Source organism: Zalophus californianus, chromosome 14, assembly GCF_009762305.2.
Source record: "Zalophus californianus isolate mZalCal1 chromosome 14, mZalCal1.pri.v2, whole genome shotgun sequence".
Classification (NCBI taxonomy): Eukaryota; Metazoa; Chordata; class Mammalia; order Carnivora; family Otariidae; genus Zalophus; species Zalophus californianus.
In genome coordinates this window covers 17,760,632-17,782,160 of record NC_045608.1, presented here as the reverse complement: position 1 = coordinate 17,782,160, position 21,529 = coordinate 17,760,632, and the positions used below count along the sequence as shown (strand labels likewise).

Here is a 21,529-nt window from a genome sequence, read left to right as displayed (position 1 = left end):
TTTGAAAAGTTCTTCCTGTTACCTTTAAAACAGTTAATCTGCTAAGTTTTTTTTCTTTCCTGAAATATTCATGGTCCCTTTTTCTTTCTCTTTCCTTTTGGAAACTGCTCTTGAAAGGGTATTAAGTTTTAGCAATGACTTGGTTTTTCTGACCTTTGAGAAATGGATCAGGGCAGGGTAATGTCTGTAAATTGGGTCGGCTTGTACTGGCCAGAGCTAGGCACTGGTCTCTATATTTCTAGTCCCTTATAAACTCTTACCAAAAGCCCCTTCAAACAATGAGAAATAATTGACCTCTCTTTTTTGTTGTTGCCTCTTTGAAGGGTTTGGATTGTTTGGTTTCCAAGAACTCATTCAAACATTTTTATGTATTAAGTATTTTATTTGCTTTTAAAATGTGTAATAGTTTAAAAAATGTTACAAGCTTCCTCTAGTCCTCAAGTGTATAACTCCTGTTTTTGTTTTTGTTTTTGTTTTTTTAAGTAATATCTACGCCTAATGTGGGGCTCAAACTTATAACCCTGAGATCAAGAGTCGTGTCTCTACTGACAGAGCCATCCAGGTGCCCCTAAAGTGTATAATTCTCGATACTGAATTCCATGTGGGGACTGAGCTCCGTGGGAGTTGAGAGGACAAGGTGTTGGAGAGTCAGTATCTATGGGACATGGGGTTGAGGCCCTAAGGGTGTATAAAATAGCACTTGGCTGATTTGGAACAGGTGTAATAGAGGAGGAGTAGTTTAAGATGGATAGAGGAAATGGCCCAGATTGTGGGAAGTCATGGTAATAGGATATATATTCTATGTATGTAAAATATAAATGTAGTTTAGATATGGAGTTACAAAGGTAAATGAAAATGTAATTGTGAGTGTCACTAGTGTTAATGATTTCTCTGCTAATATGAATTATATTTTGGGTCAAATGAGTAGAAATTTAAAAATAAATATCTGTATGGAATTAATTTTCATTTTGTGAAAATAAACACTAATACCACTATCTCTCACATTCCTTAAAGGCAGAGAATAGCCTACATTTTCTGTGCCTCCATTCCCAGCATGCTGTCTGGCACACAGTAGGTGTCCAATAAATGTTAGTTGAATAATTGAATTTCAGTTTTACGTGATACACTTGTGATAGAGATGGTCAGTCTTCCCATTTTACTAGAAGATGAAAGTAATGAAGGGGACGTTTTCTGTGGTGTGGAAGGATTACTAATTGTAAACATTTGCTTATTAAATTATTTAACGGTAATCCAACTCCATAATTTTCATTATAAATACTGTAAGCAAAGTGTGTGTGTTTATGTACATGATTATTGAAATATGTTTTATTTGCAAAGCACATTTTGGAGCTCTGGTTATTTAGAGCATGAATTCTGATGAAAAATGGTGACATTACATATTGGTACTTCATTGCAAATTTACTTAACTGACTTCTCGAATACATTGAAAATATTGGTAGCTTAGGGTTTTCAGGTCTTTGTTTTGTAATTTGGTGAGCAGCTTTGATTTTAGAAGCAATTGAAGTAACATCCCAGTGGAAGCATGCTTTCATCTTGTGAGTTTTTGATGAGATATGAGGAGAACCATAATTTGTATCAAGATGAGGATTTGAAGTTAAGGTAGACATGGAAAAAATTGAGCTTCCCTTTCCTGTCTTTTTCCTCTCAAGTTTCTTATCCTTTAATGCACTGACTGCCTGTTAAGTGTCCCCAGTGGATCCTGAGGGGCCTTCAGGCCAGCCCCAGGGGAATCACAGAACAGCTATCAGCCCTTTTCAGGGGCTCCTGGGCTCCAAGGTTTTAATGTGTTTGCCTTCATTTGACTTGAGAAATTGACAAGAACTGGGTAAATTAAGATAGGGCAAATTATGTACTATTCCAGCTGTTGAGTCATTTGGGGGTTCATTTGTGCATTTTTTTTGAAAAAGATTTTTATTTATTTATGTGACACAGAGAGAGAGCGTACAGGCAAGGGGGCAGCAAAGGGAGAGGGAGAAGCAGGCTTACCGCTGAGCAGGGAGCCCAATGCAGGACTCGATCCCAGGACCCTGGGATCATGACCCAAGCCAAAGTTAAGTGTCTCTTAACTGAGGCACCCAGGTGCCCTCATTTGTGCATTATTAAAATTTGAAAAACCATAGGCTTTGGTTTATATTGTATTAGTGATGCATGATCACAAAAAATTTGTTTTGTAATTGTGATATGTGATCACAAAGAAAGAATTGTTTTGTAGTTGTGATAAGTGATCATATCATAAGAATTGTTCTGTAGGGGCGCCTGGATGGCTCAGTTGGTAGAGCATATGACTTTCTCTCTCTCTTTTTTTTTTAATAGAGCGAGAACGCGAGAGGGCGTGCCCACACAGGGAGGTGGGGAGGGAGAGGGGAAGAGAGAATCTTAGGCAGCAACACACCCAGCGGGAAGCCTGCTGTGGCTCAGTCTCACAACCCTCAGATCATGACCTGAGCAGAAATGGAGTCAGATACTTAACCGATTGAGCCACCTAGGTGTCCAGAGCCACCTAGGTGTCCAGAGCAATTGACTCTTGTTCTCATAGTCATGAGTTCAAATAGCACATTGAGCATTGAGACTACCTTTAAAAAAAAAAAAGTTTTGTAATTGCATTTGTGTGCGTGCGCGCGCGCGCGCGTTTGTGTGTGTGTGTCTGTATTTCTGGCAGGTTTTAGAGATTACTACTAACTATAAATGTTTTTTTTTGCTTGTCTCTTATAAATGCAGTCTTTTAAAAGAGTATTAAGGATGGGGAGCCCCCTGATCTTTATGCTAGTCTTCTACCCAAAATGCTTTAAAGAGGATTCTTCCTACTTTCTTTTGAGGCATATAGCATTTCTCTTTTAGTTCTATTATTCAGTCCAGTTAATTTAACATAAAGAATTGACTGTGATTTTCTTTTCAAATCTTCATACAGTTTGGAAGGAAAATAGATTTGGGGGTTGTGTTATAGTTTTGCCAGCTAAGGCTACTAAAAGCTTCTTGTAATAGAATATTCACTCCCCAAATACTTAGCCCAACTGTTTCCTCCTCAAAGAGGGCTTTATTTGTTTGTCTCACTTCCCTGGAGGTATTTTCATTTTATTGGTGAAATGGGATGTATGATAATTTTTCCTCAAGAACTGAGGTCTTTGGAAGGTAGTGGGTGGTGGGAAAGTATTTATTTGCTAGTAACTGCATTTTCCTCAGTGAAATTACACCTGCCTGTTTCTTGTAGTTTGTTGTAGATATTGATATTCTGTGGGGTTTTTGTCCCCTACTCCTTTTGAAGAGAGGTGTGCAGATAAGGAAATAGTTTGTATTTTTACCAAAAAGGATCAGACAAAGTGATTTGCCCTAAGGTGGTAAGATTTTTAAGAGTTATACTTTCCTATTTCTATAGGATGTCTGAAAATTGTGGAGACATAGATTTATATTTAAATAGTGTTAATTTCATTTTGAAATTGCATGCTCAGTATGTTTACCTTCAAGCTCTGGGTATGTCTGTGGGCAGAGTACTTAATTTTAAAGCCATGACTCCAGTTAGTAATCTGAAAAGGGACAATAAGTAATTTGAATTTTTTCCCTATTTTTTTCTCTTTTCAAACACCCTACTTGTAGAGAGAAGGCTTTTTTTTTTTTTTAAGATTTTATTTATTTGTCAGAGAGACAGAACAAGCAGGGGGAGAGGTAGGCAGAGGGAGAAGCAGGCTCCCTGCTGAGCAAGGAGCCCAATGCAGGACTCGATCCCAGGACTTGGGGATCATGACTTGAGCTGAAGGCAGATTCTTTTTTTTTTAAATTTTTTATTGTTATATTAATCACCATACATTACATCATTAGTTTTTTATGTAGTGTTCTATGATTCGTTGTTTGTGCATAACACCCAGTGCTCCACGCAAAACATGCCCTCTTTTTTTTTTAAAACATCTTTTTTTTTTAAAGATTTTTATTTATTTATTGAGAGAGAGAGAGAATGGTAGAGAGAGAGCATGAGATGGAGGAAGGTCAGAGGGAGAAGCAGACTCCCTGCTGAGCAGGGAGCCTGATGCGGGACTCGATCCTGGGACCCCAGGATCATGACCTGAGCCGAAGGCAGTCGCTTAACCAACTGAGCCACCCAGGCACCCAAAACATGCCCTCTTTAATACCCATCACTAGGCCAACCCATCCCCTCACCCCCCTCCCCTCTAGAACCCTCAGTTTGTTTTTCAGAGTCCATTGTCTCTCATGGTTCGTTTCCCCCTCCAACTTACTCCCCTTCATTCTTCCCCTCCTGCTAACTTCTTTTTTTTTTTCTTAACATATATTGCATTATTTGTTTCAGAAGTACAGATCTGTGATTCAACAGTCTTGCACAATTCACAGCACTCACGGTAGCACATACCCTCCCCAATGTCTATCACCCAGCCACCCCATCCGTCCCACCCTCCACCACTCCAGCAACCCTCAGTTTGTTTCCTGCGATTAAGAATTCCTCATATCAGTGAGGTCATATGATACATGTCTTTCTCTGATTGACTTAGTTCACTCAGCATAACACCCTCCAGTTCCATCCACGTCGTTGCAAATGGCAAGATCTCATTCCTTTTGATGGCTGCATAATATTCCATTGTGTATATATACCACATCTTCTTTATCCATTCATCGGTCGATGGACATCTTGGCTCTTTCCACAGTTTGGCTATTGTGGACATTGCTGCTATAAACATTGGGGTGCACGTACCCCGAAGGCAGATTCTTTACCAACTGAGCCACCTAGGCGTCCCGAGAGAAGGCTCTTTGAAGCTACTACTAAGAGGTGGTTCTTTGCCCTGGCTGTTGACTCCTCTGTCTGCACTTCTGTATCCCAACATTTGTCACAGCAGCACATTAATGTTAGGGTGAATATTTGATTATGATGTGTGTCTTCCAGCAGATTGTAAGCTGCATGAGAGCTAGGGCTGGGTCTCCTTGCTCAGCATTGTGTCTGCCATGTCTAGCATGATGCCAAGCACATGATCAAAGCTCAATAAATATTTGAATAAATGAATGATGAATGACAAGGATTAAAGATCTACTCAGCATTCACAGCTGAGTGTATGTGTTGTGTGTATAACCCTGTGAGTGCTAGTAACTGAGTTCTCAGTGAATTGTGTGCCATTTATTAGAGGGTTGTGGACTGGATCCCAATGAAATAAGCATTTTGTATCGATTTGTAGGCTTCAGATTACAATAGGATCCCTAGAATAATAACATGGTAGTTGCCCATTTTGTAGATGAAGAAACCAACAGCCATAAGACAAAAATGATTTAGTGGTTAAGTAACTGTGCCAGGATAAACTTGCGTGTTGCATCTAAGCCAGAGTTTTCCCACTCTATATTGCTGTTCCCTTGAAACATTGTTAGGAGTGTATGTTTAGTCACTGCCCAGGGTACAGGGTATTAAAAAGGGAAGACAGATTCTTCAGTGAAAGGTGATTACTTTGGTTTTTGACATTGCTGGTTTTGCCTATGACTACCCTTATGAAGGTCTTCATAAAAATGTCTTTTAAAAACCCCCAAAAGATCCGGAAATCCAGTAATTTCATTTCCTGGTACAAGTTCAGTGGCAAAGAATTACAGGAGTAACTCCATTTGACTTAGTGGGAGAAACAGACTTAGCAAGTTTGAACAATCATACAGTGTGCTTTTTACCAGTTGTTGATAAGAGAAGTAGGTCGTAGGTATAGAGAGTATTTCGAAACACATTCATCATTATAAGTGAGTTTGCTGGGTCAGTCATGTCTGCAAAAGTGCTGCAGTTGTTATGAGAACTCTTGGATTATTTTGGCTCTTTGATGAGAAGAGTTTCAGCTTCTGAGACTAGTCTCCTGTGGTACCCTTGAGGGAGATGGTGCAGCCTCTGAATCCCATCCACAGTGTTCTCTGGGCCGGTAGTGCCTGCCTCTCTGGCTCTGTGAGGGAGGTTTCTTACGCAATTCTTTTTCAAAGCTCCAGGGCTGGGGAGAGGTGACTGTGTTTATGAAGATGCTGGTGATAAGCAGCAAATTGGGAGAATATGAGGCATAGTAAACACATCATCCTTGCACATGATCATAGGAAAAAAATCTCTTATTTTGATAGTGCAGTAAAAAAAATATATTTCTGTCATTGAAGAGCCAGAGAGGACCCCTAAAACCTTATAACTCGTGTTTTAGCACCCGTACAATTTCTGTAATGTCATTATTATTTATTATAAGTAAGTTACAGGCCCTGTTAGGGCATCTTTTAGTTGATAAAGGGTCTCTAATTCAAGTGTGGGAGTTAATTTGAAGATTTTTATTTTTTGCATTTAGGATCTTTATATGTTGCTATTTTGCTGCTCATATGCTGATTTCATTTTTAAAATTTTGGCTTTATTGAGCTATAGTTGACATGAAATTGTGAGATGTTTGAAGTGTACCTTGTGGTGATTTGATTTATGTTCTATAGCTCATTTCATTTCTCATCAGACTTCATTTTTAGCAGTCATTTTCATAGCTTCCCATTCTACTCCAACTCATCAGTGTTTACGTCACCATCAGGAATCCCTAGCTTCTCTCTGTAACAGGTTCGTAAAATGACTACAAAATTGCAAAAGGTAAAAGTAAGAGTTCTTTTCTTAGAAAGCTTTAAAAAGTATAAACCTGTTAGAAATTGTCCTTGATATATGGATTTCTAGCTTTTTATGCATGTCCTTTTGTGCTGTTCTCTTAGACCAGAGAGCGCTTAGCCCTCTGGCATAAAGCCTAAGGATTTTCAATCAAAAGTAAAGATTTGCTTCCTTTGGCATGTTAATGCTGTTTGTCTCTCTGTCTTTGTCTTTGAGTGTTTACAACCAGTTCCTATATTTTATAAAATGTGAGCAAAATGCAATTTCATATTTAAAAATTGCACAAACAGGCCAAGTGGAACTGTGAACTGTGGAGGCAGCACCCCACAAAAGAGCTCTGAGTGGCATATTGGCTGACATGGGAAAGCCAAATTGTATGTATGATGGGGAGTTAACCATTGAAAAAGTATGAAAGTTCAGGGGGTGGAAAGTTGAACTGCCCTGTACTTTGTGGTTCAAGGTCGTTGTGTCTCTCTAGAAGTCTTTTTATCTTCGGGCAAGTCACATAATGTTTCTGTGCCGAAGATGAAGGGCCTGGAATTGCTGAGCTTTGGAACCTTTTCCACTCCAGGCTTCTGTGAGGACTGAGCCTGGATGCTTCTTGGTGGATCTTACTTGTGTTTTCTTTTTTTTCATTCCTGGAAAGATTTAAAAACTAAAATGATAATGGGTAATGGGTCATTGAATCGAAACAAAGTACATTTATAATTGATGCCTCCTTCTTGGTATCTTGCCTATTACTTGGATGAATAATGGTAATGGGACGAAACTACTTGGAAGGCAGGAATGAGGGTGAACTCCCTCCCCCCTTTGTTCTTACCATTCTCGATGTCAAAATAAATTGAATCAACATCAAGGCTGTTCCATACTTGCAGTCAGTTGTCTTAAGTGGTCAGCTATTTTTCTAGGAAAAAAAAACAAAACATTTTTTTTCCAGCACCTACATGTCATTAGTGGAGTCCACATCTCTTTTAGCCATAGCTGCTGTGTATGAGGTCTTTTGTGTATCTGACTTTCTGTTGTGCTTTATAAGAAATGTTGCATGTGGTCTTTTTTCTTCCTTTTTAAAACAACTTCTATTAAAGTAGGTAAATTAGGCATATTTTTTCTTGGAATGTGTCACATATGAATCTGTTAAAGAATTGGCTGCGGTTAAAATGATTTGTTAGATGAATTCGAGTGTCACTGGTAGATTTTATTTAAGAGACTTCAAAACAGCTCAGCCATCTCATATCCAGAAATGATGAATATTGAATTTTTGTATTTAATCATAGCACCTCCCATATTTGCTTTGGGTGTCTGCTCTCTTGTGAATGTGTATTCTACATAGGCTTACATATTCCATTTTCAGGTTCCTAAAAGCAATTTTAGCTGTTCGTATTGCCATTTAAATAGCTGATTTTAGGACATATGTTTCCTCATCCACGATCTTACCTGTCATTTTCTTTTATTTTTTTTAATTTTATTTTTTTTTTGAGATTTTATTTATTTATTTGACAGAGAGAAACAGCAAGAGAGGGAACACAAGCTAGGGGGAGTGGGAGAGGGAGAAGCAGGCTTCCCGCGGAGCAGGGAGCCCGATGCGGGGCTCGATCCCAGGACCCTGGGATCATGACCTGAGCCGAAGGCAGACGCTCAACCGACTGAGCCACCCAGGCGCCCCTGTCATTTTCTTTTAAATAATGCATCCGATCTCTCCCACATTGAAAAGTGCCTGCCATTAAAGCAGCAACTTAGAGGGAACATGTTCTTTCCCTCTTGGGACATTCTGGAGTCTTCCTGCGGTTGCTGCTGGCAAGGGAACACTGTGAGCACTGGAGTAATTGATGCTCTGGAATAGTCTCAGCAAATGTGCTGGGCAGGATTTTGCTCCTAGTAGGGGTTTTCCTGTATGTGTTCCTAGCAGGATGTGTTTCCTTTCATATGAACCATAGAAATACATCTGCTGGAATCTTTAAACAGATAACTTCTCAATAAACAGGAAAATGTCAAAATTGTGGTCATTTTTTATGAGATTGATGGAAGTAGACAGAATAGAGAAAATGTAGTAACATTTACTCAGGTGTTTTGAGTGTATTTTATTTGGTACTATTACAGTATAAACACCCTGTCTTGTCTACATTTTTTCGTCCTAACACGCAACACATTTCTTGTATGGCCTATGAAATAAATTTTCTAGGTATAACTTGGCAGTACCTTAAGACTTTACACTCTCCTAGAGGTTGAGGATTATTAACTGACTGTAATACGCAAGTTTTATTCTGAGTATGATTTTTTGCAAACTTTCCTCTGACACATAAGTTTGGGGCACCTAGCTGGCTCAGTCAGTAGAGTGTGCAACTCCTGATCTCAGGGTTGTGAGTTCAAGCCCCATGTTGGGTATGGAGATTACTTTTAAAAATAAAATCTTTAAAAGAAAATAAGTCCCTAAACCATAGAGATAGACCTTATTTTTTTTTAAGAATTTTTATTTATTTATCTTGACAGAGAGACAGAGAGAGAGGGGACCCAAGCAGGGGGAGTGGGAGAGGGAGAAGCAGGCTTCCCGTTGAGCAGAGAGCCCGATCTGGGGTTCGATCCCAGGACCCTGGGATCATGACCTGAGCCGAAGGCAGATGCTTAACGACTGAGCCACCCAGGCGCCCCAAGATAGACCTTATTTTTAACAGCTTGTTCTTAGTTTGGATGATCACTCAACATGTAAAGAAAATTTTTTTTTTGTTTCCTTAGATGAGCTATTAAGTATTGTGAATGTCAATAGTCAGCTTTTAGGTTTTATTTGAAGCAAAAACAGGAGTATATTATCAACTCAGTAGAAATCTTTGTGGAAATGTAAATTTGTGCAACTATTATGGAGGGTCCTCAAAAGATTAAAATTACCTTATGATCCAGCAATTCCACTTCTGGGTGTTTATCCAAAGGAAATGAAATCACTAACTTGAAAAGGCATATGTACCCTCATGTTCATTATAGCATTATTTACAATAGCAAAAATTGGAAACAACCTGTGCCTTCGACAGATGAATTGATAAAGATGATGTGGTATGTGTATATGTATATGTGTGTGTATGTGTGTGTATATATACACACATACATCATCTTTTCAGTTCATCTGTTGAATATATATATGTATATAATGTATGTATGTATGTATATAAATATGTATGTGTATGCATATATGATAGAATATTGTTCAGTCATAAAAAGAAATTCTGCCATCTGTGACAACATGGGTGGATCTTGAGGGTATTATGCTAAGTGAAATGAGTCAGACAGAGAAATACTGTATGATATCACTTACATTATTTTTTTTTAAAGATTTATTTATTTTAGAGAGTGTGTGCACACGGCTGGGGGAGGGGGAGAGAATCTCAAGCAGACTCCCCACTGAGCACAGAGCCTAACACGGGGCTTGATCTCACGACCCTGAGATCTTGACCTGAGCTGAGATCAAGAACCCGATGCCTAACTGACTGAGCCACCCAGATGCCCCACTTTAACAGCAACAACAAAAACAAACAAACAAAAAAAACCCAGAACAGAACTTAGAAACAGAACAGTGATTGCCAGAAGTTGGGGGAGGGGGTGGATGAAATGGGTGAAGGTGATCCAAAAGTACAGACTTGCAATTACAAGATAAGTAAGTCTTGGGGATTATAAATGCAGCATGGCAACCACAGGAAAGATTTAAAAAATTAAAAAAAAAATGTATTATGGTAGTCACTGGACAGTCAAGACCTAACCCTAACTCTTTCCTGTCCTTCAGTATTACTTGGTGACTTGGGCAGTAGAGATGACTGCCCATGTTTCTAAAGTAGGGGTTTGAGGGGCACCTGGGTGGCTCAGTCGCTTAAGTATCTTCCTTCAGCCCAGGTCATGATCCTGGGTTGCTGGGATCGAGTCCTGTGTTGGGCTCCGTGCTCAGCAGGGAGTCTGCTTCTCCATCTGCCCTTCCCCCTGTTCGTGATCTCTCTCTCAAATAAATAAATAAATCTTTAAAAGTAAAATAAAATAGGGGCGCCTGGGTGGCTCAGTCGTTAAGTGTCTGCCTTCAGCTCAGGTCATGATCCCCGGGTCCTGGGATCGAGCCCCGCATTGGGCTCCCTGCTCAGCGGGAAGCCTGCTTCTTCCTCTCCCACTCCCCCTGCTTGTGTTCTCTCTCTCGCTGTCTCTGTCAAATAAATAAATAAAATCTTTAAAAAATAAAAATTAAAATAAAATAAAGTAGGTGTTTCAACTAAATCCCAGAGAGAGCATTTCATAGTTGAGCCTCTGCTCTCAACGTGTTCTTACATTGTCTTTCAAAGACATCAGTTTTTATTACAATGAAATCCATTTTAGGATAGTCCCAGTCTTGTTAGATTTGTGGGTAGAATAATAACTTTCATATTATAAGGCCTTAAGTAAGGTTTGTAATTCCTACATTTTGTGGAAATTAAAAACCATGTTGCATTTTCTCACATCTAAAGTCAATTTATTTTGAAGTTTCTAAACATTTCTTTCTTTGATTTGCTTAATGAATGACTTATTGCTACATCTTCTCCCTCTACTGCTGCTGCTGATCCTACAATTGCAAAGAAAAGGCCCTATGCATTTTTAAGAGTTTGTACTTGAAAGACCTAATGAGCAGGCAACTTCTCCAAGATTGGACTCTGCAAAGAAATTTAAAATTATAACTAGTATTTCCTTGGACTTTGTGTCTATTGTATTAGTTTAGGATTTTTTCATTTATTCTTTTTAATTTAATTGAAAATTAGATTTCTTTATAAAGTGTTTTAGTTTTGGGGGATACTTTAGTTGTATAATTTAGGATAAGATTATTTAACAAAAATTCCTAAGGTTGGATGAAATGACATCTTAATTTGGAAATTCATAGCTGAGCATTTAAAAAAGTGAAACACTAATGCCATTTGATAATGCAGGGGAGTTGAGAAGTTGAGATAGATCTTATTTTTTCCTTTGCGGGGAAATTGAAATGTAGTAAATACTGTGCTAAGGTAGGAGAACATAAAACTTTGTAAAGGGTGTATGATAACTGATGCTAGTTCTCTTGCGTGAAGTTATACTCTTGGCCCATAATCAGTAGGGAATTAATTAGCTCTTTTCCCCTCAGGTAGAGAAACCTGTTAGGGGACTCTTCAATAATAATGGCTAACACTTACTGGACAGTGCTCACTATGCTTCAGAGTCTATGCTAGGTACTTTGCAGATATTTTTAAAAACAGCTTTGTTGAGATACACAGTTGATCCTTGAACAACATGGAGGTTAGGGGCACTGACCCCTTGTGCAGTCAGAAATCTGTGTATAACTTTGGACTCCCCAAAACTTAACTATTAACAGCCTACTGTTGACTGGAAGCCTTACCGGTAACATAGTCAATTAACACATATTTTATATGTTAAATGTTATAGTCTGTATTCTTACAGTAGAGTAAGCTAGAGAAAAGAAAGTGTTACTGAGAAAATTATAAGGAAGAGGAAATACATTTTACAGTCCTGTACTGTATTTATTGAAAAAAATCTGCAAGTGCACCCGTGCAGTTGAAACCCATGTTGTTCAAGGGTCAGTTATAATTCACATACCATACAGTTCACCCATTTAAAACATACAGTTCAATGGTTTTTAGTATACGTATTCACAGGTATATACAGCTATTACCACAGTTGATTTTAGAACATTTTCATCACTTCAGAAAGAAACCCTGTACTTGTTAGCTGTAACTTTTTATTCCCTTGTTGTCATCTTCCTTCCCCACCCCCTGCCAAACAACCACTAATTTACTTTCTTTATCTGTCAATTTGCCTATTCTGGACTTTATATGAATGGAATCATAATATGTAGACTTTTGTGGTTGGGATTTTGTGATTTACTCAGCATAATATTTTTAAATTTCCTCAAGTTGTAGTGTGTATTACCACTTCATTCGTTTTTATTGCTAAATAATATTTCACTGTATGGGTATACCACATTTTGTTTTCCCATTCATCTAATGAGTCTCCAACCTATGGGTTGTTTCTTCTCTTTGGCTTACTGTGAATATGCTGCCAAGAGCATTCACATATAAATATGTGTTTGAATATCAGTTCTTTGGGGTGTATTTCTAGGAGTGGATTTCTGGGTCATATGGTAACTGTTTAATCATTTCAAATGCTGCGAGACTGCTTTCCAGGACAGCTCTACCATTTTATATTCCGCTAGTAGTGTATGAGAGTTCTGATTTCTCTGCATCCTCATAACACCCGTTAACTCTCTGACTTTTTGATTCTAGCCATCTTAGTGGGCATGAAATGGTATTTCTTTGTGGTTGTGATTTAAATTTCCTTAATGACTAATGATGTGCAGTATCTTTTCATGTGCTTATTGGACATTTGTATATCTGATTTGGAAAAATATCTATTCAAGTTCTTTGCTCCTCTTTAAATTGGATTATTTGTCTATTATTGAATTGTAGGAATTCTTTTTTTTTTTTTAGGATTTTATTTATTTATTTGACAGAGAGAGAGCACAAGCATGGGGAGTGGCAGGCAGAGGGAGAGGAAGAAGCAGGCTCCCCTCAGAGCAGGGGAGCCCAACCAGGGACTTGATCCCAGGACCCCGGGATCATGACCTGAGCTGAAGGCATTCACTCAACCAACTGAGCCACCCAGGCACCCGAATTGTAGGAATTCTTATATATTCTAGATAGAGGTGCCTTATCAGATATATGATTTGCAAAAAATTTCTTCCATTCTGGTGGATTGTCTTTTCACTTTCTTGATGGTATCTTTTGAATCACAAAGGTTTTTAACTTTGATAAAATCCAGTTTATCTTTTTATTTTGTTGCTTGTGCTTTTGGTGGTGTCATATCTAAGAATCCTTTGTCAGATCCAAGGTCATGAAGATTTACTTCTGTGTTTTCTTCCAAGAGTTTCATAGTTTTAATTCTTTTACAATTATGTCTTTGATCCATTTTGAAGTAATTATTTTGTAAGGTGTAGGTCAGGGTCCAACTTCTTTTGTAGTGGCTGTCCAGTGGTCCCAGCATCTTCTGTTGAAGACTTTCCTTTCCTCATTGAATGGTTTTGGCACTCTTGTTGCAAATCACTTGACCAAAGATGTATGAATTTATTTCTGGACTTTGAATTTCATTCCATTGATCTGTATGTCTGTCCTTCTTGTACATCACTGTCTTGATTTTCATTGCTTTGTAGTAAGTTTTGCAATCAGAAAGTATGGATCTTGCCAATTTGTTCTTTTTCAAGGTTGTTTTGGTTATTTTGGGTTCCCTTGCAATTCTGTATGAATTTTAGAATCTGTTAATTTCTATGAAGTCAGCTGAGATTCTGATAGGGATTGCATTAAATCTGTAGATCAATTTGGGGAGTATTGCTTTTTTTTTTTTTTTTTTAAAGTAGGCTCCATGCCTACCGTGGGAGGTTGAACTCACAACCCTGAGATCAGGTGTCCTATGCTCTACCAACTGAGCCAGCCAGGCTTCCTGGAGTATTGTTATGTTAATGTTAAGTCTTCTGATCCATTAGCACCAGATGTCTTTCCATTTAATTGTGGTGCTTAACTTCTTTCAGCAGTGTCTTGTATTTTTCAGTGTACAAGTCTTTCACCTTCTTGGTTAGGTTTATTCCTAAGTATTTTATTTTTTCTGATACTGCTGTGAATGGAATTGTTTTCTTAATTTCATTTTCGGATTGTTAAGAGTGTATAGAAATACAGTTGATTCTTGTGTATTGATCTCTTACCCTGCAACCTTGCTGAACTTATTCTAATAGTTTTTTAGCAGATTCCTTAGGATTTTCTATATGTAAGATCATGTCATCTATGTTCAGAGATAGTTTCACTTCTTCCTTTCCAATCTGAATGCCTTTTATTTCTTTTTCTTGTCTAATTACCCTGGCTAGAACCTTTAGCACATTGCTGAATAGAAATGGCAAGAGTAGACATCCTTGTCTGGTTCTTGATCTTGGGGAGAAAAAGCATCTTTCATCATTGAATATTGTGTTAGCTGTGGGGTTTTTGTTTTAATCAGTTTGAGGAAGTTTCCTGGTATTCCTGCTTTGTTGAGTGTTTTTATCATGAAAGTGTTGGATTTTATCAAATGCTTTTTATCTGTGTGAGATGATCATATGATGTTTGTTTTTATTTGATTGATATGTTACATTATTTGATTTTCAGATGTTGACCCTACCTTGCATTTCTAGGACAAGTCCCACTTGGTCATGGTGTATAATCCTTTTTATAGGTTGCTAGATTTGCTCTGCTAGTATTTTGTTGAGCATTTCTGCATCTTTATTCATAAGACATATTGGTGTAGTTTTCTTGTGATATCTTTCTTTGATTTTGGTATTAGAGCACTGGCCTCATAAAATTAGTTTGGAGGTGTTCTCTTCTGTTCTTTGGAAGAATTTGTAAGAATTTATGTTAATTCTTTAAATATATGATAGGCTTCGGTGGCAGTGTTGAAAGCATCTGGACCTGGGCTTTGTCAGATGATTTTTTGAATTATTATAGGTATCAATCCCTTCATTTTATAGAAGAGGAAACTGAAGCTCAGAAAGGTTAAGTACTTCTCTCATAAGTGGCAAAACTGATCTTAATCTGAATGACTTTATGTCAAGTTCTAGGATGATAACAGTAGCTGACATTTACCATGTAGTTATGTGTCTCTAACCATACAAGGTGCTCTGACATTAATCTCCTGCTACAATCCCCACACCAAGTGCTCATTTAATAATAGCTTCAACTTCATATGTATCATACCCGTTTTCAGATAGAGAATCTGACACTGACTTGGCCAGGAAGTAAATGATACAGCTGTGTTTCTCACTCACAGGGCTGTCTGACTCTGGAGCCTGCCCTCTAAATTGCTTTTCTCTATTGTGTACAGCAAAAGCAGCTGTGCCACATGTGGGCTGCTGAGCCCAGGTCAGGTGTGACCGTGTTGTAAATGCACTCACACTGTCCTTCAAACTGCACCTGGACATACCTGGCTTCAATCAGCATAGTGCTCTGGAACTACTGTCTTTTCTCACTTACTCTGCTATGTAGCTAACACTCTTCTCCATGGTTGTAGCAAAAGAACCCGTATATCATTCTGACTGCATGTGGTTAGGATGAAAGTAAGTTGTCACTATGCGCAATATAGAAATGACTTTTAAAGGTATTTTAGTATGGACGTCAGCCAGCAGATTTGCGTAATGTCTTTCAATGAGAACATTCAAAGCACTTTACATGTTTATATTCATTTTGATGTTGTTGGTGAGATTAGATGGTATCTAGCCTATTTGAGTAAAGAGGGAAAATTCTATTTTTTAAGTTAAAGGCCCTCCTCAAATGTCCATTCACATTTCAAAGGAGGCACAAAAAGCTGACCTGATGCCTTGTGTGGGTGGAGGGGCTGGTTGAGTGGTGGAGCTCACAGAGGGAGGTTAGGTCTCATCTTCTGCACAGTGGGGTGGGTGGTATCTAGGCTAGGCAGCTGGTGTTCTGGGAGCCCCAGGAACAAGGGCTCGAGGCTCCACTGTACAGAACCAGGTTGTCAGTGGTACCTGCTCATATCTGTGCTCATCTGTGCTTGGTGTTGTCTTATCCAGGGCCTGCAGCCTGGCTTCTGCTGAGGCTGGCGTGGGGCAGTCCCCTCATTGTGCAGCACTGGAGGGAGGGTATCTGAGTGTCTAGCTCCTCTTAATTTAGGCTTTCAGTCAGTTTTCTCTGCAGCCTGTTTTCCACATCCCTGTCTTTAGAGATAGCTTTTCTTCTGAGTGCTCTGGGGTTTCACAGTGGGCCTTGGCAGGCATCCTTTTGTGAGCCTCTCCTGAGGCACTCAGCTGAGTGGAGAACATTCACACCTCAGTCAGTTACATGTGCATGATCGCTTTCTGTCTTCCCAGATTTTCTTGTCACGTTTACTCTTTTTTTTAAAGATTTTTTTTTTTTAAGTAATCTGTACACCCAATATGAGGCTTGAACTTTTACAACCCCGAGATTAAGAATCTCACTGTCCACCCACTGAGCCAGACAGGCACCCCCACATTTGCTCTTTTGTAGGCTTCTTTCCAGTGTTCTTTCTTTTGTCCTTTGGTGTTACCTACTTTTATTCCTTTATTGGCATTTTATTAGGATTTCAGGAAGGAGTGGAGATAAATGTCATTTGTATTTCTTTTGTAAATTACCTCTTCATGTCCTTTGTATAACTTTCTATTGGGATTTTTATGTTTTAAATCTGTTAAAACTTCATATATGAACAGTAACTCTTTGACATATGGTGCAATCCTTCCTTTCTTCTCTGTTAACTTTTGAAACACTTGCTGGAAAATACCGGTGGGGATTCCAGCTTTTGCTAACTTGTACAGATGGTTGTATAGGGAAATGGATCCTGAGACCAGCTGGCTGTACATTAACTTTTATATGGATGTGACTTTCTTTTGGTTTTCACCACCTCATGGAAGCTGTCTTATCTATTCATACTTGAGAAATACTCAAGCTGTTTTACAAATGACAGACTCTGGCCAAGTGGAAGCGAATCATTTGCCGTCTCCTCTACCAAATACTCTAAATATATGGTCCTGGTAGTCAGCTGGAAAGGTCTGGCAACAGCTGGGCTGAGGAACACGGGTGCTCAGATGCCTGCCAAACGTTTGTTGCCTCAGCCCGGCCACATGCCCCAGGCTTGGAAAGAGGCCACTTTTGCACATGCCTTGGAAGGGTAGAAGGAGACTTTGGCAAGTATAAATGATCTCCCTCTGCATTTAGCAGTGGGCCCAGAGCCATGAGGAAGAGAATCAGAGGGAAGGAATTAGCAACAGCCCACCCTGTGTCCCATTTGGCATGAGTAGACAGGTGTTAACCTTCCTCCATGCATGGTGATCAGGAGTACTGGTTTTCAGCTGAGTTGTCAGGTTTGACCATGTTCCACTTCCTCTTATGTTTTCTCCAGGCCCCTTCTATCCTAGCCAATATGAACAGGATGTCCTGCATATTAGCAGACAGGAAAATTATATTGGTTGCAGTTTAGGAAACCTGGATCAGGTGAGGCCTGGCGATCCCAAAGCATGAAGCTTTCACTGCACATGTCTCTGGGATACCTAGTGGAATTTGGAGTCTGAAGTGACCCATGAGGAAGCCCAGGAACACCCGGCTTGGTGTCGCTTCCCCTTTCCCAAGTCCCCTGGTTACTTGGGAAGTGGCTGTGGTGAATGATCAGTTCTGACATGAAAACCCACCCTGGTTTCATTTCCCCTCCCTGAGTTTTTCCTTTCCTCTGTCTGACTGCTACTGCTAAAATCATTCTGGAACTTTCTCAGGCTGGTTTACTGGCACAGTTCAGCCATCACCTTGCTTATAGCTTCTTGCCATCTAATATATCCAATATGCTACTGTTAGACCTCTTGTCATCCTAAATAGCACTTTTATCACATTGCTTTCTATTTAAATCTTTGCTATTCTTTTCTAAGACCTGGCTTTTGACCTATCTGTGCCTTAGTCAGACTCCTGCTAACACTTAGCACCAGAAGTCTTGTTCTAAGTTGCTCTGATATTATTCCTATGTTGGAAGGATTTTGAAGACAAGGATGGTTGCTTATGTCTCTTTGAATTTGCCACTACACGTAGCCGGTCTTATGGAAGCACTCTTGTAAGCAGGCACAGTCCTCATCAAGAGAGCCAGTGTCTGGGGAAAATGCTTAAAAAACTGAAATATTACCTCAGCAGACTGAGGAAAAAGCCACAGTATCATAACTTTTGGGGGGATTTGCTTTAGCTTCAGATTTACCAGTTAACTTCTCTTTGGAGTTTCCTTATCTATGAAAGGAGAAGGTTGCAGTGAATTATCTTTCAATTCCCACCCAACCCTGAAAGGCTAATTTTCCTTCATTTTTTGCTTTGATCTTTCTCCTGAAATTAAAACTGATGAGCTGTTTCTGGATCTTGAATTTGGAGCTTTTCATTTGTTTGAAATTCTTTCCCTGACGCATTTTATTTTCTCTGGGTATGTGCTGCTAAAGGAAATTTGGGTTTGCCATTTGGCTACTTTTTAGGAGAGCAGACAAAATGCCATATTCTGATTTTTTTTTTCCTGCTTGGATTTTAATGTACTTTTTGCTCTTCCACAGACACAATGAGGCGAGTGGTACGACAGAGCAAGTTTCGGCATGTATTTGGACAAGCGGTGAAAAATGACCAGTGTTATGATGACATCCGGGTTTCTCGAGTGACCTGGGATAGTTCCTTTTGTGCTGTCAATCCCAGATTTGTTGCCATTATCATAGAAGCGAGTGGGGGAGGAGCGTTCCTTGTGCTCCCTTTGCACAAGGTAAGTAATCGGACTTTTCTATTCTTAGATACCCTCTGGTAATCTTGATTTATTTCATAATAGATTGACTTTGAAGATTGATAGTTCACTAAGAGTTGTGACTATGGAGACCATTAGACTCTGATGTAACTGAGGTTTATTCCACACACTTCACTAACCACATCAGTTTTTCTCTAACAGAATCATTAAACAAAATGGTGAACTCTGTTCTGGGTGTGCCTTACCTGGATGAAGAGATTATTATAATGATGCTGTGAGTATGGGCAGCCACAGGCATTTTATGATTTGGTTAGTAATCATCCACTTTTCACAGAAGTTTTTTCAAAAAGTGCAGTTTTTAAAAGGAACAGAAAAAAAATTTTTTTAAAGATTTTATTTGAGAAAGAGCATGTGTGCAAGCAGGGGGAAGAGCAGAGGGAGGGGGGAGAGAGACTCTCAAGCCGACTCCATGCCCAGCGGAGAGCTCATCATAGGGCTCCATCTCACAACCCTGAGATCATAACCCTAGCCAAAGTCAAGAATGTGACGCTCAACTGACTGAGCCACCCAGGTGCCCCTGGGCAGAAATTTTTAAGTTCATCTTCTTCCTCTTCTTCTCCTCCTCCTTTCTTTTCCTTCTCCTCCTTCACCTGTGAGTCATGAGGACTGAGACTTTTTGGTTTTTTGAATGGTAAGTGAGATGAAACCTTAAGAAAATGTCCCCAAACAACACAGGTTTTAAGTCTGGACAAGACTAAGTTTCAGCATAGAATCTAAGCAGTGCAAATAAGTGGTACAAATAAAGGATCTTTACTGAAAGTTGTTACGTGTGATCTTCAACCCTACTGGGCTTGCCAGTCTCCTGACTTTATCCTTCCATGGAGCCCTTTCCAATATGGGGGAGAAGATAGGAGATTTGTGAATTTCTGACTGTTCTTGAGTATTGTAGATGAAACTCAGTACTTGCTTTAACAGGAAATCCCAGGATTGCAGGTAAGTGGGTGGGGTGAAGAGAGAGAGCAAAGCTGGAAAGAGTCCTTTTCTAGTTGGCTTCTAGGAGGAAAATAAGTTTGATGAGTCCTGAACTCTAATGATAAGGGCTTAGTACTGGTGAGGATGCAGGTGTTGGGTCACATTACAGCTGTTTCCATTCTGCTAACATTGGGTCTCCGTGAGTCTGAGCCACGTATATTAGGGGTACATCTCATCATAACGGACTGTGTGATTCTGAACATGGTTACAGTAAAGGGAATTTCTGTCAAAGTATTGTTTTCCATTATATTTTGATGTTTTTTCCTTGGGAAAATTCTCACTGGGAAAACTTCCAATTCCCCTGTACTTTACTTTCTCTCAGATACTCATGACTGACTTATTTTAACGTCTGATTTTTATTTCAGTGGCCAGATTGATGTGATATTATCCAATAGGACCATCACACTACAGAAATAGTAGATGGATACCCTTAGGGAACAAATTTGATAAGTGTTTCCAAACGTACTTTCTTACTGGCAGAGTTGTTGATCATATTTTAAAGGAGACTCTTTTCATTAAGTTGAAATTTAATTTTCTATTCAGATACTTTTATTTCTGTGGAGAAAATTGCTGTTTAGTGGCAAATAATACATTACAGTATTACAACTGCTTACCTGATTCTAGAGTGGGAGTTTGAATTTAATGTCAGTTGCATGTGGTAGGTTTTACGGTGGCCTTCTGAGAGGAACACCTCAGTTTGTCAACTGACATCAGGCACCGGTGCACCATGATGTGTTTTGGAGTTTGAGTTTTTATTCTCCCTTCTATAGACTGAGATACATTTAAGACTGACTTATTTATTTACTTATTTAGCTCCAAAGAAATGGAACAAGCCAATTAAGCCCCAAAATAAACTTTTGAATGGTTAATCTTCCTCTGAGTTCCCAGATAGTTCTCTTCAAGTTCCATCCACAAAAGGCTCTGTGAATCCATCTTTGCTTTTACAAACCACAGGAAGCTTTGAGTTTCATTTATATCATTCAAGGGATATCTGTATGCAGTTCCTAAGCCAACTGGATCTTATGATTTGGTTTTCACTTGCATTAGTATTTTGTTCTTATACCAGTTTGTATAGGAATTAAGGTAGAATAAGTTGCTTTAAAAATAGCCATGTTTCCTTGGAAGAAGTGTTAGTTTTTGGAGGAGCCTCAAGGGTCATTTTCCCAGACTATGATATGGTCTGTGTGGCTTTGCTCCTTAAATATTAATTTGTTTTGGAGGAGGTGACATTGGCATAAACTAAGCCCAGCTATTGGAAATAAGGCCAGTACTTGGTGTTAAATGACTTTTATAATTGATGGGTTCACATGTACTGTGTGGGATTTTGTGTATTAAAGTGTCTGTATTTTAGCCCTTAGGGTCAGTGTGGCATAGACAAAGAACATGGGTCTGGGAATTGGGGAGCTGGGGGTCGTTCAGTCCTGGCTCAGCCACAGACTTGTAGTAGGACATGGATATGTCTATCCTTCCTACAACTTCAGTCGCTTGACAGCTTTGAAATAGTTTTATAATGAGGTGCTGCTTTTGTTTAAAGCTAAGGAAAACCAAATTCTTAAATATAATAGGAAGTGATGCTTGAAATTAAGATCGCAAGAAATGATGCTCTAG

General features: G+C 39.1%; 1 protein-coding gene across 3 annotated transcripts in view; it reads left to right on the top strand.

The window, feature by feature from the left end:
- The window catches only part of CORO1C (coronin 1C), a 76,588-nt gene that overhangs the window by 10,074 nt on the left and 44,985 nt on the right, over positions 1-21,529 (top strand). For 2 of the 3 annotated variants that reach the window (XM_027576157.2, XM_027576158.2), the window contains exon 2: positions 18,711-18,910. In XM_027576157.2, coding sequence (XP_027431958.1) covers positions 18,711-18,910 — 200 coding nt within the window. Of the gene's footprint in view, positions 1-18,710; positions 18,911-21,529 lie in introns of those variants that run through there. The other variant, XM_027576159.2, reaches the window with a different exon arrangement.